Below are 24,720 nucleotides of genomic sequence, written 5' to 3' on the forward strand. Positions count from 1 at the left end.
GACTCAGTGAAGCCCCATTTAGTCCTGCTTGGATAGATCCTTTGTCATATATGTAAACTGATATGACAAACCCTGCGGCATTTAGTAAAGAAACTAGATTCAGTAATGCCACACTATTCCATCTCTGCTATACCGTCGTCGTTCTCGTGTGATGCATCAAGACAATCTCCTCAAGCCAGCGAATCAGTAATTCTGAAGAACCTTTTCCTGTGTGACTCTTGTTGGTTGGTACAATCATCTGCGTTTTCATTGTGACGTCTCGCATTAGTGCGGCAATATTGTGCTTCTACTGATAATGTATCATGCAACTTGAAAAAATGGAAACATATTTCGGGGAAGAACGTTGTTTTGTACCTTTTTCTCCTCACACAATGAAAGAAAGCTCAAAAAGATTAGGGAGACTGTGGGTGTTACTAAAAGTCACAATCTTGGTGGGAGGATGAATCCACTACGGTTTTGCAGACAAGCACTCGTCCATCACTTCCATCTCCTTGTGTGAGAACCGTTCTTGTTCATAGACAGTGAGAGATAGCTACTGCAGAATAGGTTTACTGTACATACTGTACCTTTTGCTTTATTAAATAAATAAGGTAACGATGCGAATCTAACAAATGTCAGTCATCTTTCAGTATTATAGAAGTGTTAGCAAGCCACATGATCTGAATGAACAATTAGCAGTGTGGTATCCTTGTGAAGTATGAATGAATTCTTGATTCTTTGACAAATTGGAAATACAGTACTTGCTATTGGAACAAGGTACAACTGATATTTTCTTGACAGGAGTTGTACAGTTATGTTGACAATTGTATATATTTTGGCCAAAAACGGCCATAGTCAAAAGCCAAACTATGTAAATTAATGTTTTTAGTTCTTGAATTGAATAATCTGCAGCAAAGTGAAAAAAGCAAATACTGTTTTTATCAACGTTCTGAGGTATCCACAATGCCATGAAACATTTTATTATGAGTTTTAGATAGCATTTTCTAAAAACAAATTATATTTTCAAAAATGTGCGAAATAATGCTGATGGTTATCTTTAATTATTCTGCCATCCACTGGGACACTGATTCTGCGAAACATCATCTTCCCCAGGAAAATCTAAAGTTATCTTCCTACCAAGAAGACACAAGAAGAGACAAGAAAACAATTATTGGGGACTCGATGCTAATAATTACAAAAAAGGCAGTTCAAAGAAGAAAACATAGTAAAAACTTTGGAGGAATTACTGATCTTAAGAGAAGCTGCACAGGCAAACGCTTGCTTGCATTTAAATAAATTCAGTATAATATAGGTAAGATTCCAAGACAGAAGCTAATGGGAAAAGGAACTGGTGATAGGATGAAACATATGAGCATAAACAGAAACAATTCCAATAAGGGAAAACATGGAGATCCCCTTCTTTTTCTATAGAATAAATTCTTGATCCCTTATTGAGAAACTTCTAAGTCATATCAGATAAATCTATCAGCTTCAGTGGAGCATCTCTTATGAGCTTATCCAGATAGCTTTTGAAAGGTGTTTTTCTTTACTCTATGAGGCAACACAAAAGTATGGCAACATAGATATTGGGATAGATATCAATTGTTGGGGCAGAGCAAATTATGCTGACGCACAAAAATATGTTTTGTCCCAACAGTTGATATATAACCTGCCTTGTAACAAGGCCAGTGAGTACAATAGTGATATTTTTTACAGTTTTAATGCAGAACAGCAAAAGGTCACAGTTAGTCGCTGTGTTTTCATTCCATCCAAATGTTCCAAGTAACAGAAAAAAACATCAAATAAATATCCTTAACAGGGTTGGGCATTTAAAAGTGGGAAACAGTAATTAGGGTTTATAGGTAAAGGTAAAGGTTCCAGTCGTTCCCGACTCTAGGAGGTGATGTTCATCTCCGTTTCAAAGCCGAAGAGTGAGTGCTGTTCGAAGACGTCTCCGTGGTCATGTGGCCAGCATGACTAAATGGCAGAGGTACATGGAACACTTACCTTCCCACCAAAGGTGGTCCCTATTTTTCTACTTGCATTTTTTATATGCTTTCGAACTGCTAGGTTGGCAGAAGCTGGGACAAGTAACGGGAGCTCACCCCGTTACGCGACACTAGGGATTCGAACTGCTGCACTGCTGACCTTTCGACTGACAAGCTCAGCGTCTTAGCCACTGAGCCACCTTTGGGGCTTATAAACATCTACTACATCAAAATTATTAGTACTCCTGCAACTTTATCACCAGTTTCTGCCAAAGCTTAAAAATTGTATGCAGAAAAAAGCTTGCAACAGAAGATGAAACAAAAAAAAAATCACTTTAACATCCAATCCCCTAAGTGTAATTGTAAAAAAACCCAAAAAACCTCTGACGATTGCGTGGTTCAGCTGGGCATGGGAAGGGGGGGGGCAGGGATTTTTGCTACTGGTTCTCCAAACCACCCGCCGCCATCACTACTGGATTGAGTGATCCGGTCCAAACTGGGAGCATTTCACCCCTGACCTCCCCCCATTCCTAAGAGGCCTTTAAGGGGCATGCATAAGCGCACCTGTGTGCCTACCGTCCCTGTCCTAATACTCCTTTTTTACTTATTCTTTTCATGTATCCAAATTATGTTTAGAATAGAATAGAATAGCATTTTTTATTGGCCAAGTGTGATTGGACACACAAGGAATTTGTCTTGGTGCATACGCTCTCAGTGTACATAAAAAGAAAAGATTCCTTCATCAAGAATCATAAGATGCGACACTTAATGATAGTCATAGGCTACAATTAAGCAATCAGGAAACAATCAACTACAGTATAAATTTTAAGGATACAAGCAATACTTTATACTTTTCTTGTGATCTTATATATGATTGATAAAAATAAATAGACAGACAGATAGACAGACAGACAGACAGACAGACAGCTATAGATAGATAGATATAGATATAGATAGATATATAGCAGTAGTGGGTTGCTACCAGTTCTCCCCAGTTCGCAGGAACCGGTAGTAAACATTTTGAGTAGTTTGGAGAACCGGTAGTAAAAATTCTGCCTGGCCCCACCCCCAATCTATTGCTGCCTCCCAACTCCCAGCTGATCGGCTAGAAGGAAAAAATCAAGACTCACTTGTCGAAGAAGAGGGAAAAAAAACCAAGAAGACACCGTCCCTTTAAATTGAGAAGCCAAGAAGCCTCCCAACTGATTGGCTCGCTACTCAGCCAGGAGATGCTTGGCAAAGAAGAAGTGGTGGGGGGGAAAACGCTGTTGTTTTAAATTGACAGCTGGAAGCTCCTTTCTGGGTCAGCTGAACAACGAATTGGATAAGAGGAGGAATTCTTATATGGTTCAATGTTTTTGAAATTTTGGGGTTTGTGCAACATGGGCTTTGTGTTTCTAAAATGGTTTGGGTGATTTCCATTGTGAAGTATCCTGTCTTGAATGAGTTTTCTGCCTGCTTGTAAATGGAGCCGAACTTCCGGCTTCCACTTTCTATGATCTCTGCTTACAAAGTTTCCTTTATGCAGCTGGCAGGAATGTGGAATTCCAGGCAGGTTCCTTGCTAGCAGCTTGATTATTCCTTAATTATCTGGGATATTTTATTTGGGAAATGAAGAGGGGGGAGTTTGATTCCTTCCCAGAACAGATTAGTGGGGTGGGGAGGAAATGGGATTTTGAAGTAACCTTCCCCTGGAGTGGGGAGGGAATGGGGATTTTAGGCTTGCTGTCAAACATCAGCCATAATACTAATGATTGTTTTGAACAATATGCAGGTTGTATTACATGAATGGCTATTTTATATGTGAAATTATGACTGAAACCTATATAGGTTCACACTGTCAGGAAGTTTGTCCTTAGTTTTAGGTTGCTTCTCTCTTTGTTGAGTTTCCATCCATTGCTTCTTGTTTTGCCTTCTGGTGCTTTGGAAAATACTTTCCCCCCCTTCTTTCTAGCAGCCCCTTAAAAGCCTGTTGCCTATCACACTCTTGGGCAAAGCATGTGAGCCATTTCCTCCTTTCAGTGGTCCATGAAAGTGCATTTATAGCAGAGGTCTCTAACCTTGCCCACTTTAAGACTTTAAGACAGCAAAGCTGGCTGAGGAATTCTGGGAGTTGAAGTCCATAAGTCTTAAAGTGGCCAAGTTTGGAGACCTCTGATCTATAGTATGTAGATAATAAAGTTGAAAAAAGGTGAGCAACATTTTTGCAGAACTATAGATACGTTGAGGCTGGGTGTGACAAGGAATGGCTGGGAGGGGAGGGGCCAGGCGAGGTACCCCTTGACATGAGACACATTGAGTTGGCCACGTCTACCCACACATGACCATCAAGCCACACCCACTATCACATGACCATCAAGCCACACCCACAAAATAAGCCACACCCACAGAACCGGTAGTAAAAAAAATTAGAACCCATCCCTGATATATAGATATAGATATGGACAGTGGTGGGATTCAAATAATTTTACAACCGGTTCTCTGCCCTAATGATTTCTTCCAACAACCAGTTCACCAAACTGCTCAGAAAGTTAACAACTGGTTCTCCCGAAGTGGTGCGAACTGGCTGAATCCCACCACTGGATATAGATAGATAGATATAGAGAGAGAGAGAGAGAGAGAGAGAGAGAGATAAAATAGATAGATAGATATAGATAGATGTTTTCTGAGGTTTTCGCGGGTGTTTGCATGTAGGTCCTTGGCTATTCGGGTTCTCTCCCGCGTAAAATTGGAAGTGTCTTGGCGACGTTTTGACGAAGTCTCATTCGTCATCTTCAGGCTTCAGCTTCGTGCTTCTGGGAGCAATTGCTCCCAGAAGCTGAAGCCTGAAGATGACGAATGAGACTTCATCGAAACGTCGCCAAAGATATATATAGAGAGAGAGATAAAATAGATAGATATATATAGATATAGATATATATATATATATAGAGAGAGAGAGAGATCTGGATATCCAGAGCTCCAATGAACTGCAGCTGTGAGGGAGGCTTTCCTCCTTGGCTTCCAGGCAATTTTCCCCCTTAAGGATATTATCAACCCCGCACCTTTCTCCGTCTCTCTGTGGGGAGCAGGGAGGCCGGAAGGCGGCCTCAGGGGCCGGGATTCCGCCTGGGCCATGCTTGCTTTTCCCGGCTTTCCAAAGGGGCCCAAAGGCAGCCGATGCGTGCGCGCTTTCGCAGCGCGCGTCTGACGGACCCTTTTCTTTTTCCTTTGCTTTGCGCGGCCAGGGAGGCGCTTTAACCCGCTGCGCCGCAGGGACTCCCGCGGAGGCGCCGTGTACGAGGAAGTCCCGCCGGCTGCGCCCCGGAAGAGGCGTCCGAGGGACTTGCCCCCTCGGCTCGGGCGGGCGCAAGTCAGCGGGAAGCTCCGGCCCGAGAGCGAGCGAGCAAGCAAGAAAGCGCAGCCTCGGAGAAGGCGAGGGGCGCGCAAAAGCGGAATGCCGGCCGCCTGAGCTACCCAAGGAGCCGCTACGGTCTTGCAAACTCTCCGCTCCCGGGAAGGCCGCCATGGCCGCGGCCGCCTCGCTGGAAGACAGCCACCCGGCCTCCAAACGTAAGCGCCTTCCCGGACTGCGCCCCTTGAGCCCAGCCGGCCGGGGAAGCTCTCTTGCGCAGCCCGCCTCTTGCGGAGCAGCCGGAGCCTCCACCCCCCATCCTCCTTCCACCCAAGGCAGGAATTGGAGGCGTCTCATTTCCCCCCCTCAGGAAACGCAGACTAGGCCCCAGCAAGGCCAACCCCCCCCCCACCTCCCCAAGTTCTTTGGAGCAGGGGTCTCCAACCTTGGCCACTTAGCCTGGCGGACTGCAACTCCCAGAATGGCCCAACCAGCTTTGCTGGCTGGGGAATTCTGGGAGTTGAAGTCCGTCAGGCTTAAAGTGGCCAAGGTTGGAGACCCCTGCTCTGCAGCCTTTCTTTCCCCCAGCTTTGCTGGCTTGGGAATTCTGGGAATTGAAGTCCACCAGGCTTAAAGTGGACAAGGTTTGGAGACCCCTGCTCTGGAGCCTTTCTTTTCCCAGCTGGGTTCCTCTAACCGTGGGAGCTCCCAGGAAGTTGGTGTGTTTTTTTTTTTGTGGTTTTTTTCAGCCTCTCCAGTCCATCCCTTTGGCTTGCCTTGGTTCTGTGTGTGTGCATGTGTGTGTGTGTGTATGTATGTATATGTGTTTTTATTTGCCCCCCTCCAGAGCCAACATATGCAAATAGTGCAAATTCTCCCAAGGCGCCTTGGCCTTGCTTTTATTTTATTGATTTATTTGTCAATCATATATAAGAGAACAGGTAAAAGTATAAACGTAAGTTGGATACAGGAAAAGAGTAAGTAAAAAAAGGAATATTGGTACAGGGACTGTAAGCAGGCAGGTGTCTGTATTGGAGCCAGTTCACGCGTGGGAAACTGCTTCCATCTGTTTTTATTTTCATGTTTGTTTGTTTTTTTAATTACTTTTTTTACAACATACAAACAAAAAAAATACATTATTACACCCTTGTGCTATACATAAAAGGAAGATTTGGGTCTTCGGATATATCCTCATGATTGCCAAAATCCACGTTCTCGAGGTACAGGTACTGAAGCGTCCAATGTTCCAAGCGCAAAGTCCACAAATGGTTTCCAAGTCTTCCAGAAAATATCTTCTTTATACACACCACTTCTAATTTTAATATCACATGTCATTTTATCATTTAAAGCTAATTTCCACATTTCAGAATTCCACTCTTCTATTCTAAAAATCACATCTAGTTTCCAATATCTAGCTATTATAATTCTACCTATTATAATCAAAATTCTAATCAATTCTTTTTCATATTTTGTTAATTCTATTTCCTTAATTACCAACAATAATATAGTTTCCACTCTCAATGTTATTACTTTCCCCATCATTTCAAATATCATTTTCTCCAATTGTTGCCAAAACTTTTTAACCTTATCACAATTATACCACATATGTTCATAAGTCCCCAATTCCATCTCACATCTGCAACATTTTTTACTAGTTTTTTTATCCATTTGTGACAATCTTACTGGAGTCAAATACCATTTCCAAACAACTTTATAATTGTGCTCTTTAATCCTTATAGATAAAGTTCTCATAATTCTACTCTTCCAATTCACATTCCAATCTGATTCTGGTATATTAAGATCTTTTTCCCAATTTGTCCTCATCACTCTTTGTAATTTTTCATCAGAATTTATAATCTTATAAACCCTACTAACGAGTCCCTTTAGCCCAATTTCATCTTTCATAATCCGAGATACTAAATATTCAAATTCAGTTTCACATCTATTTATTGAATAATTTTCCTTTAGAAAAGTATGTGGTGAAAATTGATCAAACATATAAGGAATTGATGGAAGAAGATATAACACAAGATGAGATTAATGGAATAATACAAAAATTAAAATTAGGGAAAGCTCCAGGTGAGGATGGATTACCTATTGAGTTTTATAAAGAATTTAAAGAATTAATAATACCAAGATTGCAAAAATTATTTAATGGAATATTACATGGTGGGGAAGTACCTTCATCATGGAATAGAACGGTGATATCCCTAATTCCTAAACCAGATAAAGATTTAGAAAGGATTGAGTCCTATCGGCCCATTTCTTTAATTAATCAGGATGCAAAGATATTTACTGTTATTATAAGTAATAGATTAAATAGATTTATAGATAGATATATAAGTTATAATCAAGTAGGCTTTGTGAAGGGTAGATACATGAGTGATATTGTTAGAAGAGTATTAAATATTATAGATGTAGCTGAATATAATGGTGATAAAATTGGTATAGTATCATTGGATATTTTAAAGCTTTTGATTCTGTACAATGGGAAACAATTAAAGTATTTGGGGAGGCTTTAGGCTTTGGTAATAAGTTTATACATGTTATTTCAAAATTGTACCAAAAGAGCAGTGCAAGAGTGAAGGTGAATGGAATATTAACTGAAGAGATAAAATTAGAAGCTGGTACGAGACAAGGATGTCCCTGTCCCCAACATTATTTTTATTGGCTATGGAAATATTGACAAAATGATAGAAAAGATGAAGAATTAGAAGGATATAAGGGTATAAGATAAATTTGTATGCGGATGATACTTTAATTATTTTGAAAATGTAGAGAAAGATTTGAAAAGATATATAAGCATTTGATAGAATTTGAGGAAATGACAGGATTGAAAGTAAATTGGTCAAAGTCAGAATTATTGATGGATAGTAATGGTAATGAGTCTGAGAATATGCAAGAGCAATTTGGGATAAGGATTAAAACACATTGAAATATTTGGGTATAGTGCTTTCACTTAAGGTTAAAGAATTGAAAAACTTAATTATGATGTGGTGATTAACGAAATTGAGAAGAAGATAGATAGATATAAAATTTTAAAGTTGTCTTGGTTTGGAAGAATTGCAATGTGTAAGATGATGTTGCTGCCCAAGTTCAACTTTTTATTCGAGATGCTACCACTAAATTTGACAGAGAAAGATATTGAAGGATATCAGAAAAAACTGGATAAATTTTGCAACGGTGGCAAAAGACCTAGATTAGTGAAGAAAATGTGGTATCAAAATCAAAAGAAAGGTGGATTAGGAATCCCAAATTATTTAATTATTACTGTGCGTATGGTATCCGGATAGTGGTAAAAATACTTAAAGGTGAAGATAATTATTGGAGAGATTTAGAGTTAAGGGATATAGAGAAATTTGGATCAAGGTGGTTTTTAGATAAAGCAAATTTAAAATGTGTAAGTAGAAGTTATTGGTTAAAGGGATTAAGTAAAATGTGGAACAAATTTGTTAAAATTTTAATTCCGGATATAATCTTTTTGGGGGAGACAACTGGAATTTGGCCAATTAAAAATAATATAAAACGTAATGAAGTGATTAAAGAGGAAAATATAGAAATTATTAGAGATTGGATAAAAGTTATGGGAAATGAAAGGAGGAATAAAGAAATTATTGAAAAATTAGGGTTAAGTTGGTTTGAAAAAATACAGATAGAAAAATGGACAAAAAAACTAAAGGAAAATTATTTTCATGTTTTTATTTATTTTATTTATATAACTTATAAACAATTCAATTTTCATCAAACAGTCTGTGATCTGGGTATAGTTGTTTTTGAGCAGTCATAATTTACATATTTTTTTATTTTTTTTATTTTATCAAGCATGTATTAGATAACAGGTATAAGTATAAACATGGTTATGAACACGTGACATGGATACGTATAAAAGAGGACATTAGGACAGGGATAGCAGGCACGCTGGTGCACTTATAGAACTCTTAGGAATGGGGTGAGGTCAACAGTAGACAGTCTAAGGTTAAAGTATTTAACCTTTAATAAATAAACAAACAAACACACATACATACATACACACACATATGTGTGTGTGTGTGTAATATAAAGTATTACAATGTACTATAGTATTCATCACAATAATATTGATAATATAATATAGTAACAATAATAGTTAATGTTATCTTCTTTAACAACGCTCCATGTTAACATTTCCTCTTTTTATGTCTCCCCCTTTCTAACTTCTGTTTCTATTGTCTAGCCATTGATAAAATACGTCCCATATCAAAAAAATATTCAGTTTCTTCTTTATCCTTAATAGTGAGCATTAGTCTATCCATTTCTGCATATTCTAGTATTTTCTTAATTACATTCTCATCTGACGGAATCTCATCATTTTTCCATTGCTGGGCAAATACAATTCTGGCTTGCAGTAAATATATGTAAAACCAGATATAGTGTCCTTTTATCATATTTTTCCAGTAGGATGCCCAGCAAGAAGGTCTCTGCTTCCATCTAGTGGCTACTTTTAATGCCTTCCTGAGCATTCTCCACTATCTCCACCAGGATACTCAGCTGAGGAGCTAGAAAACTTGGCACTCTCAAAGCTGTTGGAGCCACCAGCTTTCTTACCCGTTGGTACAGACTCGAAAGGATAGTTAGAACTGCAGAAAAAACAATTGCAAACAGCCTGCCTACCATAGAAGTCCTGTATATTGGGTCAGAAGGAGGGCTAAGAAAATATCTACAGACTCCTCACATCCTGGACATAATCTGTTTCAACTCCTCCCCCTCAGGAAACCATTATTTTGTCAAACATGTACAAGATAACAGGTATAAGTATAAACATGAATATGAACACAGGAAATGGATACAAATAAATGGGGACAGTGGGACAGGGAAGTAGGCACGCTGGTGTGCTTATGCACGCCCCTTACAGACCTCTTAAGAATGGGGTGAGGTCAACAGTAGACAGTCTGAGGTTAAAGTTATGGGGGTTTGGGGATGAAACCAGAGTCAGGTAGTGCATTCCAGGCAATGACCACTCTGTTGTTGAAGTTGTATTTTCTGCAATCGAGTTTGGAGCGGTTTATCTTGAGTTTGTATCAATTGTGTGCTCGTGTATTATTACAGTTGAAGCTAAAGTAGTCATTGACAGGTAGGATGTTGTAGCGGATAATTTTGTGTACTACGTTTAGGTCAGACTGTAGACAGGGTAGTTCTAGACACGGGCAGTTTTATCTTGTACTATCATTCTGCTGAACACCTAATCCTCACAGTATTATTTTATATCTAAGCATAATTACCCATGTGGTATGGCTTAGTATTATTATCCTTTGCATCTCCTCTACTACCCGCTCTTATTTGTATTAGGATTATTATTCTGTTGCTTTGCATTTACATCAAGAACTTCTGCACCAGAGAAAATTCCTTCTGTGTCTAATCACACGTGGCCAAATAAAGTATTCTATTCTATGCTATGCTATTCTGTGCTATGCCATGCCATGCCATGCCATGTGATTCCTATTCCTATTCCTATACCTATTCCCTGCAGATTAGCCCTGGTTCCAGGAGAGGAATAACAGCTTGTGTGACCTAGTGGTTGAATGTGGATTAGAACCAGAGAAACCCCATAGCTTTGTTTATCATGTTCTGCACATCTAAATCAGGTCACCTGATAGGCAAGATGAGCCAAGGCTATAGATTAAAGTGACCAGATTTCAGCCATGGCAAAGCGAACACCATTGACCGGGGGAGGGGGCTGCGCATGCGTGCTGAGTCTTGCCACCTGCCTGAAGGAGGAGGAGCGGCTACTGCTTTTCTGCTCTTCCAGGCAGGCTTGGCTCTCCTCGGCTCTCCTCTCTGCACTTCTCTTCCTCTCGGGTGAAGTCAAGCGGCGTCTCTCCTCCCTCTCGCGCCCCCTTTTCCGCCACTCCCCCTTCTCCGCCTCTTCCTCTTGCATTGCCGCCTCCCATTTTCAGAATGGGAGTGAAACAAAACAAAAATCGGGACTTTTTGGAATTGCAACGGGACGCGGGACAAATTATTAAAAAGCGGGACTGTCCCGCCAAAAGCGGGACGTCTGGTCACTATACTATAGATGCAAAAATGGGATTGACAGTAGATATAGCAAAGATTTTGCTGGTGTACTTTTCAGCTGGTTCAGGGATGGGTAAGGAATACTTCATCTAACATTTATAGCAATTTAGTAAAGCAAGTTGCTCATGAGCTAGGATTTGAAGGATGTCTTTGATGTTTTTTTTCTTTCATTTTAGAGACCATTCTCCAATATTGTTAGACAATTAGTGATCCACCTCTGTGTGTGTAGTGTGACCTTTGACGACAGAAAGCTCTTGGAGGCTGGCATGAGGAATGATATGAGCCAACATATGATGCATGGCCCATCTTGGGTTGTCTGTCCTTGAATTTTTGTTCTCCAGATCCTTTTGCTGGTTGGCAGGTTTCACCATCCCAGGCCCTGGGTTGGCAGGAGTTTCAGAGCATCCATCTGTGTTAAAAGAACTTTTTCTTCTTCTGTTGAGTTGGGAATCTTTTTATGCAGCTCTAGTGCAAAGTCACTGAACACCACCAATACCAAGAGATTACCGATAGATTTTTAAGCACTTAAATCAGCCCTTACACACCAGTGGAACCTTTCTTGTAGTTAGCCAAATGGCAATAGTCTTCACTGGAATTGAAGATGGGAGCTTCAAACTTTTCTTCTGTAGGTCTTTTGAGAGGCCAGCTGGATTACTGGGTATTTTTAGCATCGTTCAGTTTTATTTATCAAATTTATATAGTCACCCATCTTACTAATACGATTTTGAGTACCGTGTTTCCCCGAAAATAAGACCCTGTCTTATTATAATTTTTGAACCCCGAAATAAGTGCTTGGCCTTATTTTCAGGGATGTTTTATTATTTTGGGGCGCGTAGAGCATCTTACCTGATTTCCAGCTCTGTCTCCCTAACCCTAACCAGAGGAAATGGTGGGGATCGGCTGCGCAGGCGTTCAGATATTTTCAGGGACGGCTTATTTTAGCACATGCACTCAAAAGCCCAATTGGGCTTATTATCAGGGGATGTCTTATTTTAGAGGAAACAGGGTAATATAAAATAAAACAATCAAATTTAATCATTAGACTAGAATAGGGTTTTTTTTAATTTTATTGGCCAAGTGTGATTGGACACACAAAGAATTTGTCTTGGTGCATATGCTCTCAGTGTACATAAAAGAAAAGATACCTTCATCAAGAATCATACGGTACAACACTTAATGATAGTCATCGGGTACACATAAGCAATCAGGAAACAATATCAATATAAATTGTAAGGATATAAGTAACAAAGTTACAGTCATACAGTCATAAGTGGAAGGAGATGGGTGATGGGAATGATGAGAAGATTAATAGTGCAGATTTAGTAAATAGTTTGACAGTTTATTTGTTTAGCCGAGTGATGCCGTTCGGGAAGAAACTGTTCTTATGTCTAGTTGTTCTGGTGTGCAGTGCTCTGTAGCATCGTTTTGAGGGTAGGAGTTGAAACAGTTTATGTCCAGGATGTGAGGCGTCTGTAAATATTTTCACAGCCTCTTTTTGACTCGTGCAGTATACAGGTCCTCAATGGAATTAAACAGTTAACATTAAATACAAATAAGGTCCCGGGAGAATGCATCAAAATCTCATACAAATACGATCGCTTAATGGGGTTCCCATTATCATGAGATCCCCAAGCCTGCTGAAATAAACCATGTCGTAAAAGAGATCTTAAAAGACAAAAAGGTTGCAACTAACTTTGGGGGGAATGATCCCAAATGGCAGGAGTTTCATCACATAAAATAGAAGTCTTTAGCCAACAGGGCCTGTAATATTGCCTCTCCTGCTGGACCATTGGAAAAATTGGCAATAAATTGAATCAGATTATGCTCCCAGTAAAAATGCCACAGCTTGTGAGTCATAAAATGCTTTATAAAATTTGCCAAATTTCAATTCCATGGGAATCATGGGTCCTTGGCTTTGGATACATTCTGTAAGTTACCCGCACTGTTTCACCCAGTTAGCACATAAACAGGAGAATTTTAGTATCGGTGGTCCTTGATTTACAATTTGTCATTTAGCAACCATTCAGTACTACAATGGACACCCCCCCTCACAAAAAGGTATTTATGACCCCTGTAGTCATTTATGACCATTTGCAGCATCCGATGTGACCACAGTTTATGATGTTTTTGCTGAAAACTAGCATTTACTTCCAGTTTTCGGCAAAAACACCCCAGCGTGAACAATTGGTTCACTTAACAATCACAAGCTTCACTTTACAACTGCTGAAAAAAGGTCATAAATTGGATCAGCCATGTGAGACCGGCTTTACGACTGTCATGATTTATGATTGTAATGGGCAGGCTCCATTATGGTTGTAATTTGAGTAAATAAATAAGGGAGCTGTTAATTTGTGGAATCAGGATTGCTGAAAGGATGAGAAATTCTCCCCAATGATTGGGGGAGTGGAAAGAGTTGTTGAGTGCAAGCATGCTTTATCCTCTACAGCAGACCCAGAAGGTTCCATAATGGCCCAAACACTACCCATCTCACAAAATGGCCCAAGGATATTGGAGGGAATTAGGTAAAGGTAAAAGTTTCCCTCGCACATATGTGCTAATCATTCCTAACTCTAGGGGGCGGTGCTCATCTCCATTTCAGCTGTCCAAAAACGCCTCTGTGGTCATGTGGCCAGCATGACTAAATGCCAAAGGCACACGGAACGCTGTTACCTTCCCACCATTTTTCTACTATTTTCTACTTGCATTTTTTTTGGCAGAAGCTGGGACAAGTAACGGGAGCTCACTCATTACGCAGCACTAGGGATTCGAACAGTTGAACTGCCGAGCTTTTCGATCGACAAGGTCTTAGCCATTGAACCATCACGTCCCTTTTTGGAGGGAATTAGTAGAAGAGAATTCCAGGAGATGATAAGCTCAATTTTATAGCTCTTAAGTAGAGACTGGATTAGAATCTCTCTTGCACTGAGCAGTAATTTCACCATATTCTTCTTTTATTTATTAGATTTTTATCCCGCCTTTATTATTTTTATAAATAACTCAAAGCGGAGAACATTCTGCTTCCTGCTTCATCCTATTTTCCCCATAATGTTTTGATTTATATTTCTGTTTTTTAATATTATAGAATTTACTTGAAATAATAGTAATGCAATTATGAGAAATAGGACCTCAGGGGCTGAAAAAAACATTTCATTCTGAAAGATTTTGCTTCACAGTGTTGTATCTGTTTTTGTCAGCTTGTTCTGGTAGTCTTCAATTATGTTGGGGGAAAAAAAGCCTTATAAATAAAAATATTGACAATGGGATGCTTTCTTCAAGAGCTTCACTGGTGTCTTCCTCTTTTCTGCACCCAGTGAAATTTAATCCTGCACATTTTCTAATTTTAGATCTACAATTTACAATGTTTTGTAGTATTTTAATCAGGGTGGATTTGATTTAAATCGAGTTGATTTAAATCACAATTAAAATCACTAGTAAAAAGGCTTGATTTAAATCAACTCGATTTAAATCATAATTTTTAAACAGCAGCTGTCATCTCTGTCCCTCAATGGCTCCTCCTCTGACCCGCTGTTGACTCACTGACAGTCCCATTCACTTTAATGGGATGGCTGGTGATGCGGCAGTGACACAAGGTGAGGGACGTGTCAGGCGGCAGGTGAGTGGATGCCCACTAACAGTCGCTGCCATGATGGATCTGAAATGAGAGGTGCTCTTTAATATTATATTTATAAGCTGTTTAGAAGGTTTCACTTTCACTTTTACTGCTTGGCCTTCCTCCTCACACAGATGCATTTCTCTTCAAACGATCATACAGTTTGTAGTGTAGATAGATTTGCAAAACAATGGGATAAAGGAATATTCCTGAACTTTGTTTTGTGATTTATCTCATGGTTACTGTGAAATTGTGTGAATGCATCAGTACAGTGCATGTTCTTTCAGCTTGCAGAGTTTGGATTCATTGAATGAGTTTACCGAAAATGTAAATATTGCAGAATAACAGCTTCATGCTACATAACTAAGCTCCATTTCATGCTGAATAAACTAAATTATTAATGTATCTTAAATACAAAGCTATCTTTAAACATATTTTTACTCCAAAAGCATTTTATTAAAATAAATTTGATAAAAATCAAAAAAATCTGATTTAAATTTTTAAAAATCCAATTTAAATTTTTAAAAATCTGATTTTAAAAAAAATCAATTTGTATCCACCCTGATTTTAACATATTATTTTAAGCTTAAGAACATTTTTGTTAGGGAGCAAATATGGTAAATGAAATAAGGTTTTCTTTCTTTCAAGAATTGGTAACAGTAAGATAAAGGCTGTTACATTACATATATAATTAAGAGTTTTAATTCTCGTGACTTTCTGATGCTGAAAACATTAAGGTTGTTTGTACCGCTAAAATATAAATCTTTTCTTTTATACTTCTGAATAGAAGAACCTGTTGTAGAAACTGCAGAAGAAGCCACAGAGCCAGCAGAAGCTGATATTAATGAACTTTGTACGGAAATGTTCAATAAAATGGCCATCTACTTAACAGGTGAACTGACTGGTGAGTTAATATTAAATTTAAATTTAACATACAGTGTGATTCTTTGCAAATTTTTCCTGAAATCCTTAATAGGTGTCAAAAAGTACCAAGAGAATTTACTTTTTTTTTTAAAAAAATGAAAATTTCAAATGGAATCAGATCATGACTGATCAATTACCTGGTCGACCAACCCACTTTTTCCCCAAAAAAGTGATGTCTGCTAATAGTTTAGCCCAGGGATGGGCCCTTGGGGATTTGGCAGGGTTCAGGCGATCCTCTAGCCAAGGATTGCTGTGGTTCGGTGAACCCCCAAATACCAACCCTGGCTGGCCACACCCACCCCACCCCTCCCAGGAGTCTCCACGTGGCCCGTTCATCATTCCAAGTAAGTGCAGGGGTCGCACAGAGGGTCTGGGAGGGCAAAAAACGAGCCTACCGGAGGTTCTGGAAGTCCGGAAACAGGCCTGTTTCCAGCTTCCGAGCACCAGGGGATGCTTTTTTGCCCTCCCAGAGGCTCGAAGAAAGCCTCTGGAATCTAGGGAGGGCAAAAAATGGGCCTACCGGAGGTTCCGGAAACAGGCTTGTTTCCGGCCTCCAGGGAAAGCAGTTTTCGCCCTCCTGGAGGCTTGAGAAAAGCCTCTGGAGCCTGGGGAGGGCAAAAACACCCCCTCCACGATGATGCAGGCAGCCGACTAGGCCATGCCCACCATGGCCATGCCCACCCAGCAACGGGGCAGCGAACCCATTGCTAAAGGATCTGAAGCCCACCCCTGGTTTAGCTCCACTCACTTTTGGCAGGCTTCTAATTGTGGCCCAGCGTAGACAGGAAACTGTCCATTTGTCAATGTACATCCTTTCCTCTCTTAAGAAAAACGTTTTTCTTGAGTGTTTCTGATGAAAGTGAAAACTAGAAACAACACTGATGATTTTAAGATTCATAATCCATTAATCAGCCTGAGAGAATTATTGACATATTATGAACATCATTGAAACTAAAACTGTGGTTACATTTTTATAGAAGGGAAGTTTCACTTTGCTTGGTTTGGTTTTCGATTCAGCCTGATATGTGAAATCAGCCACCGTGATTTGAGTTTAACATTTTGTGAAGCCAGCCATTTGTTGCTTATTCAATTGAAGGAGTATATGAATCAATATTGGCTATTTGCTTTTATTATGGATTGCTTATGCTACTATATAAATGTTACTGATTAAACCAATATTTGCTGTTTGCTTCTGATAAGATATACTGCTAGAAATCATTTATTAGGAATTAAGCTTTGTTATTGGCTTCTGCTTATATTATTGCATACTGTCAGAAATTAGTTGTTAGGAACTAATTCTAGCTTAGTAAATTGTAACCTTAATACTGGTTGGTATTAGTGCAAAGTTTGTTATCTCACTGCTGTGTCTCAGCTTCTGTTCTTGGCTTCAAAAGCTAAGCACATCCTTGAAAATATAGAAGAAACTGTTGCCCAGGAATATCAGGCCCCATAGATAAAGGAACCAGAGTAGGGAATTTTCCTGCCTCAAAAATTCTGAATCCTGAAAGCATTCTGCTGAATAAACAACTTGGCCAGGAGAGAAACTGCCCCTACACAAGGCTATAGGAATGCTCCATATATAAGATAGACAGACAGGGGCCTGAACAAAGAAACGCTTTAAAGATCATGCTGGTAACGAACCTTTGTCTCCGATTGGGTAAACTTTGTTTTTATCTGTGTAAAACATTTATAATACTCTGAGCCACTCTCGCAGGGGTGTGGCCAGTGGTGGGATTCAAATAATTTAACAACATTAGGGTTTTCTGCCCTAATAACCAGATGGGTAGGTGTGGCTCGGTGGTCATGTGACCATGTGGGCGTGGCCAACTCAACATCACTCACGTCAATAGGTGCTTCGCCTTAGCTGTTACAATGTACTAAGGTTTAACCAGAGAGGCAGTTTCTGTAAGCAGGGCAATAAAGATTAGGCTAGAAATACCACCAGAAAGTTTCGTTCCTGCCTTCCTTACAGGATTAGCCCTGGAAAGTGAAAAAAAAATAAAGTAAGATTTCTTCCAACAATTTCTCAAACAAGTTCTCCGAACTGCTTAGAACAGGGGTCTCCAATCTTGGCAACTTTAAGCCTGGAGAACTTCAACTCCCAGAATCCCCCAGCCAGCAAAGCTGGCTGGGGAATTCTGGGAGTTGAAGCCCTCCAGGCTTAAAGTTGCCATGGTTGGAGACTTCTGGCTTAGAAACTTAACCGATTCTCCCAAATAGGTGCAAACTGGCTGAATCCCACCACTGGGTGTGGCTATTCCTTACATGCATTTTGTTTGTAAGATATAGTTTGTTTTGGATATAGTTTTGTCACCCAACTTTTGTTATGGCCATAAATAAAAGCTAATATTTTTTGCAAGCCTCATGTGGAGTCTCACTGCTTTTTGGCATCTCAGTGGCTCGGGGAAACTTCTGGGACCTTACACAATAAATAAAGACATCTAGAGTAGCCTCATCGTGAGATAGACTGCAAACTAATTTAACAAATAAATACTGGAAATAAATAAACCCAGGTTAAAACAAGCTCTGGCGTAATGCAGTGTGTGAATCCACCTCCTCCTCTTCTATTTTTTAGCAACTAGTGAAGATTACAAACTCCTGGAAAACATGAACAAACTAACTAGTCTGAAGTATCTGGAAATGAAAGACATTGCTATAAACATAAGTCGGAATTTGAAAGACTTAAATCAGAAATGTAAGTAGAAACAAACTTTTAATTGTGTTCAAACATAGGGTGTTTTCATGCTTACTTGTATTTTGGAGGTATGTTAAAATACATCCAAGAAAGAATTGAATATGAAAAATGTGCGAGAAACAGAAAGTATTTCCTTGGCCAGCTGTTCCCACATAGATGTGTTAATCTACAATCAGGCAATTGATCAGTTTCTAAACACAATATGCTCAAAGAAAGCCTGAGGAAGGATCCAGCAAATCCCAACAGCATAAGAGGCAACACATATTTTAAAATAAAATATTGGAGAACAATGATCTGTTTCTTAAGACCCAGTGTTCACAGTGGTGTGTATTACTCATAGGAAAAGAGGCATCGCTTTGCATGCATGCAGCTTTTTTAAATCTCCAGTGCCCAGGATAAGATGGCAGGCCACGGTGAGATCCAGCGAACTGTTGTCAATTAAGACTAGACAGTGGTTTGATCCCATAGAACAGGGGTGTCATTGAGGGCCACATCAGGTTGTGTTTGACCTCAGAGGTGTGGCCACTCATCAAGGATCTGTTTTCGGCCGCCTCAGCCTTCTTGTAGCCTTCTGCCAGTGCAAACGGAGCTGTTTTTGCTGGCAGAGGCACCGTGGGCCAATCCGTCATTGTTTCCAGGGCAGCTGTGCGGGCCAGATCTAAGCACCCCGCGTGCCCAATCCAGACTGCAGGCCTTGAGTTTCACATCCCTGCAGTAGAAGGCACCTTCCTGTCAAGTAGCAGGTGTTTTTTTTTTTTCCTCAGTAATTTCTTACTTTTTTCTCTCCGCTTTCCATTTTCCCCAAGATGCTGCACTTCAGCCATACCTGGAACAAATCAATCAAATTGAAGAGCAAGTTGCAGCTTTGGAACAGGCTGCCTACAAACTGGATGCATATTCCAAGAAACTTGGTAGCTATTCCAAGAAATAATTATTACTACTAGAACAGTAGTGTTAAAGTTCGGAGTTTATCCTTTTGCCAAGCAAAGCTTGACATCCAGGGATGTCAAACTCAATTTCATTGAGGGCCACATCAGGGTTGTGTTTGATTTTGGGGAAGCGGGTGGGGGCGTTGCATGGCCAGAGGGGTTGTGGCCAGCTCGACATCACTCATCAAGGCTCCGATTTTAACTGCGATGGTCTCCTGCAGCCCTCTGCCAGCAAAAACGGAGCTCGGGGAGGCCGCACATCAGTGGTGGGATTCAGCCGGTTCTCTCCAGATTGCATGAACCAGTAGCGGTGCCTGTGGGAGGCTCTGCCCACCTGCTCGGACGTAACACGCAAGTACTGCGCATGCGCAGAGGTGGCACATGGAACTGAAATGCGCACACGCTTACATTTGCAAACCATTAGGGAAGGTAAGTGAATCCCACCTCTGCCACACATGACCTGCCCGGGCTCCGTTTTCACTGGCAGAGGGCTGCGGGGGCCAAAAACGGAGCCCAGGCGGGCCACTTGCGGCCTCCCCAATTTTTATTGGCAGAGGGCTGCAAGCCGTTGTGGAGGAAAAGGCAGCCCAGGTGGGCCATAAATGGTCCTCCCAAACTGTTTTTGCTGGCAAAGGCATTGCAGGCCAGTCCTTCACTGTTTCCAGGGTGGGCCCGCTGACCAGATCTAAGCACCCTGCGGGCCAGATCCAGCTCCAGCTCCAGCTCCCGAGCCTTGAGTTTGACATCCCTGGTGTAATTAAAACAGTGTACTTATAGGGCAAAACTTTTTGAACTTCTAATGAGATAACTTAAAGAATGTGTCCAAAATCCAGGGCCCAAGATGCCAAGGGAAGTAAAATTTGGCAAATTTTTATGAAACATTTTATGACATAACATCAACCATAAGGTATTTATGGTAATACAAAGTGTCATACATAGTTTTCTATGATAATGTTTGACTGTTACATAGTTCAGCATGGGCTATTTTCAAGGCAGATACATCTCTGAATATATCTCTGAATTTTTAAGACCTATTCAAGTACATTAAAATCTCTACTGTTATTGAAGCATTGAGTAATCTGGTAAGGAAATACCTCTGATATTTCTAGTGTATCTATTTAATACTAGTAAGTTTTATCTTATGATGCCAACATCCACACCTCTCATGCTGCAGAGAATGAGAATTGGCGATCCCTAACCTAAGAAAAACATTGGATGTCTGATTCAGGATTCCATATACTTATCCATGGAGAATAATTGAATTTTAGTGTATTTTTTTCTTCTGTTACAGATTAATTCAGGGATCAAAAGACTGTCCTCTGTTTGAAAACTAGTTCTCACCTATTCATTTATGGCCAAAAGCATTGCATATTTCACTAATCTATGGTTTATTAATGGTTTATTGATCTATGATATTTTTGGTTCAATTCACACAAATTGCTGAGACTTACAATGGGATTTGATACAAAGCTGCATGCCTATCTTTTTTTTTGACTGGGATGGCGACCATGCGATCTGGTCACTTGTGTCCACTACTGATTTGAAGTATTGGAAAACAAAGGAACATGAATTTGGGCAAACTCCAGAGGATAGCAGAGTCAGACATGAATTAAGGAGTGAACAAGAAGAAAAATAATGCTTTATATTCTTATTAAGTTTCCCCTGAAATAAATTTAAAGCAAAAATCAATATACAACAATAAAAACATAGCTTTGTACCGAGTATCTGGCAGCCCCAAGTTGCATTTTCATAACCATTATTACCCTCTTTACCCCAAAATAAGACATCCCCTGATAATAAGCCCAATTGGGCTTTTGAGCGCTAGGCAATAAGGCCAAGCATTTATTTCAGGGTTTAAAAAAATATAAGACAGGGTCTTATTTTCGGGGAAACACGGTAAGATAATAAATTGTGATGCTGTTTTGATCTCATACCAAATCCTTTTTTCACTAAAAGAAGGGTATAAATGAAGAGTTTAGGCAAAGGCCAATTAAAGCAAAATCTGGACAATTGCTAACATCCTATTATATAGGTAAGATTTTTATCATAATTTGATCCAATCAGTATACAATTTGCTTTTCTCCTTTATATTATTATATTTATATTACTTTCATACATGCATTTTTTAGTAGTTCAAGTTCCCGATTAATCAGTTCAGGCTCTTATATATATGTATGTTTGTACTGCCATCTCTCCCAGTTTCTCTTCCTTTCTCAATTATTAGTTATAATGACAGGATATGGCTGTGGTTCCACTCTTAACCAAGGCCATCCAGGTAGTTGCAGCAACAAGTTTAAACTATTTTTTACACCTGCCTTCCATGGACACTTCTGTTTTTAACATAACACTGAAAAGTAACTATCAATGCTAATGCATAGGAGAAATGACTTTTTCATCATATTCCAAAACTCAGAAGTTAAGTTTCAGGAGTTTTAAACAGACAACAAATAGCACATTAAGCACAGGGCAGCTGATCCTCTCACAGTCTCCCTCTGTCTCAAGAAATTTAATTTTACAGCAAAGAATAGGAAAATTTTAGATAACATTTTTGATACATTCCTTCAAAAGCAGTATTGGTGGTCCTTGACTTATGACCGTAAATTACAGTCCTAAGTAATGTTGGACATCCAACAGGTCACATGATCATGCCTTATTTTACAACCTTTTGTGATCTTTAAGCAAATTCCATGGTCATTAAGCAAATCCATTGTCCGTAATGGGTAGTTTTTGCCGGAAACCAATGTTTCTGGCAAAAAAAAAGCCCTAAATCACAAGCCATTGTCACTGCAGGATACTGAAAATAGCCATAAATGCAGGCCAGCTGCCAAGCACCCAAAATGTAATCATGTGATGGGGTGGGTGGGCATTAGAACTTTGAATTTGGGTCACAAATGGCCCTGGGAAAGTCTGTCATAACTTTGAATAGTTACTAAGTAATCTATCGTAAATCAAGGATTTCATGTATTCTAAGAAATGATGTAAATTTTAAGAATAAGTTTATAATTTGACGTAAGTTCCTTTGCATGTAAACGGAGTGTATACTTCTGAGTGTGTCTAATCATACTTGGCTGAATAAAGTATTGTAGTCTATTCTGTTCTGTTGATTAAATGAAGAAATTACATTGAATGTACTTGCTACCAAGGTTTTGTTGTCCTTTTTTCTTAAACTTGACTGACTATGCTACTAGATTTACAACTAAAATGCAAACAAAATGTTTATATTAAGACTGTTTTTTTGTCCTTTACAGAAGCAAAGTACAAAAAATTGGAAAAGCGATGAAAGCCTTAATCTGCTTCTAGAATACATGACTCTTTTCCAGGAAGCTAAATCAAAGATTTTTGCTATTGAATTTCTGAAACAGAATTTATGCCTCAGCAATGCATTTGGACTAAAATAATCTAAGAACATTCAAAAGCAGGAGAGGCTACACAAGTCTATGAATTAACTACTTTTGTCATTGTAGAATCTATTCCCTTTTTACTTTTTTGATATTCATTTACTGAGAACATAGAAGTTACTCTTAACTAATTCAATTCTACTAACGTTGTTTTCATAAGTTTATTTAATGAAGGAAGAAATTGGTTACTTCTGCACTATAAATCCTTTCACTTGTAAATCAAAATTTGTTGTCTTCTGCTTGCCATTAAAATACCATGGCTTTGCTAAAAACATATTTCTTGGCCTTGTTTTATATTTTTAGGTTTGATGAATAAATCCAGGAGAGGACTGATTTCGTTCAGAAAGAATTTGAATCACATGAGGTTTAACTATTAGCCCTAATTTAGCATGAGTGTATAGAACAACTCTGATATGGTATCAGCACTTATCTGCATGGGCTGAAGACAAATGTAAAAATTCCATATAATTATAAACATTTTATTGATTTCAGTGGGGAGGATGAATTGCTAGAATGTCAGCTGCTATTAAAAAAAACCTAACTCAGAAATATAAAGATACGCCCCCCCCAAATGAAAGTGGTTGAAAAATAAAAACAACAGATAAAAACAACATTTCCATTATTACAATTTTAGCTGCTTTAGCAGTTCAAACTTTCAAAGTGAATGTTGCCGGTTCCTATGAACATGGAAGAAATGTTAAATTCTTAAATGTTACACCCCAAGGTTCTGAAGGAACTGGCAGACGTGATCTCAGAACCACTGAACTATTTCTTTCAAAGATCCTGGAGCACAGGGGAGCTGCCAGAGGACTGGAAAAGAGCTGATGTAGTTCCCATCTTCAAAAAAGGAAAAAAAACAGATCCAGGAAACTACAGACCTATCAGTCTGACCTCAATACCGGGGAAGATTCTGGAAAAGATAATCAAGCAACGAATCACCGAACACCTAGAAGCAAACAAAGTAATAACCAAAAGCCAACATGGGTTTGTCAGAAACAGATCATGCCAGACTAATCTTATCGCATTCTTTGACAAAATGACAAAATTAGTAGACCAGAGGAATGCTGTCGATATAATTTACTTGGACTTCAGTAAAGCATTTGATAAAGTAGACCATAACCTACTACTAGATAAAGTAGAAAAATGTGGGTTAGACAGCACCACCACCAGATGGATTCGTAACTGGCTGACCAACCGCACTCAACGTGTAGTCCTCAACGGAACTACATCCACATGGAGGAAGTATGCAGTGGAGTACCCCAAGGCTCTGTTTGAGGCCCAGTACTCTTCAACATCTTCATCAATGACTTGGACGAGGGATAGATGGGGAACTCATCAAATTTGCAGATGACACCAAGCTGGCAGGAATAGCCAACACTCCAGAAGATAGGCTCAAGTTACAGAAAGATCTTGACAGACTTGAACATTGGGCTATCTAACAAAATGAAATTCAACAGTGAAAAAGTAAGGTTCTACATTTAGGCCAAAAACAAAATGCACCAGTACCGTATATGTGGTACCTTGCTCAATAGTAGTACCTGTGAGAGGGATCTTGGAGTCCTAGTGGATAACCATTTAGATATGAGCCAGCAGTGTGCAGCAGCTGTTAAAAAGCCAACACAGTTCTGGGCTGCATAAACAGAGGATAGAATCAAGATCACGTGAAGTGTTAGTGCCACTTTATAATGCCTTGGTAAGGCCACACTTGGAATATTGCATCCAGTTTTGGTCGCCACGATGTAAAAAAGATGTTGAGACTCTAGAAAGAGTGCAGAGAAGAGCAACAAAGATGATTAGGGGACTGGAGGATAA

General features: G+C 39.5%; 1 protein-coding gene and 1 long non-coding RNA gene across 4 annotated transcripts; one reads left to right on the forward strand and one right to left on the reverse strand.

Annotated features, from left to right (window-relative positions):
- Positions 1-914: 914 nt before the first annotated feature.
- Positions 915-5,150, reverse strand: LOC131201004 (uncharacterized). Its single transcript, XR_009155755.1, has 2 exons — positions 5,012-5,150; positions 915-1,112 (listed from the first exon to the last, which is right to left on the reverse strand). It is a non-coding gene; the product is annotated as an uncharacterized LOC131201004 (long non-coding RNA).
- BLOC1S2 (biogenesis of lysosomal organelles complex 1 subunit 2) lies at positions 5,028-23,184 on the forward strand. 3 transcript variants are annotated; one of them, XM_058188480.1, is made up of 5 exons: positions 5,028-5,519; positions 15,750-15,866; positions 18,462-18,581; positions 19,388-19,492; positions 22,759-23,184. In XM_058188480.1, exons 1-5 carry the CDS (start codon positions 5,474-5,476, stop codon positions 22,788-22,790), a joined length of 420 nt encoding a protein of 139 aa, XP_058044463.1. In that variant the 5' UTR covers positions 5,028-5,473; the 3' UTR covers positions 22,791-23,184. The 3 variants fall into 3 exon arrangements, with proteins under 3 accessions (XP_058044463.1, XP_058044461.1, XP_058044462.1); XM_058188478.1 differs by having other exon boundaries at positions 5,333-5,519; positions 15,753-15,866; XM_058188479.1 differs by lacking the exon at positions 22,759-23,184 and adding an exon at positions 20,802-22,637 and having other exon boundaries at positions 5,333-5,519.
- Positions 23,185-24,720: the final 1,536 nt, after the last annotated feature.

This window comes from Ahaetulla prasina, chromosome 6 (genome assembly GCF_028640845.1).
Source record: "Ahaetulla prasina isolate Xishuangbanna chromosome 6, ASM2864084v1, whole genome shotgun sequence".
NCBI classification, from domain to species: domain Eukaryota; kingdom Metazoa; phylum Chordata; class Lepidosauria; order Squamata; family Colubridae; genus Ahaetulla; species Ahaetulla prasina.

Bases quoted from the DNA above. Each gene is read 5' to 3' on its own strand.
- BLOC1S2 (XM_058188480.1), top strand. From the start codon at position 5,474: ATGGCCGCGGCCGCCTCGCTGGAAGACAGCCACCCGGCCTCCAAAC. The intron at 15,867-18,461 runs GTGAGTTAATAT...TCTATTTTTTAG, and splicing joins CTTAACAGGTGAACTGACTG to CAACTAGTGAAGATTACAAA. The intron at 19,493-22,758 runs GTAGCTATTCCA...TGTCCTTTACAG, and splicing joins TGCATATTCCAAGAAACTTG to AAGCAAAGTACAAAAAATTG.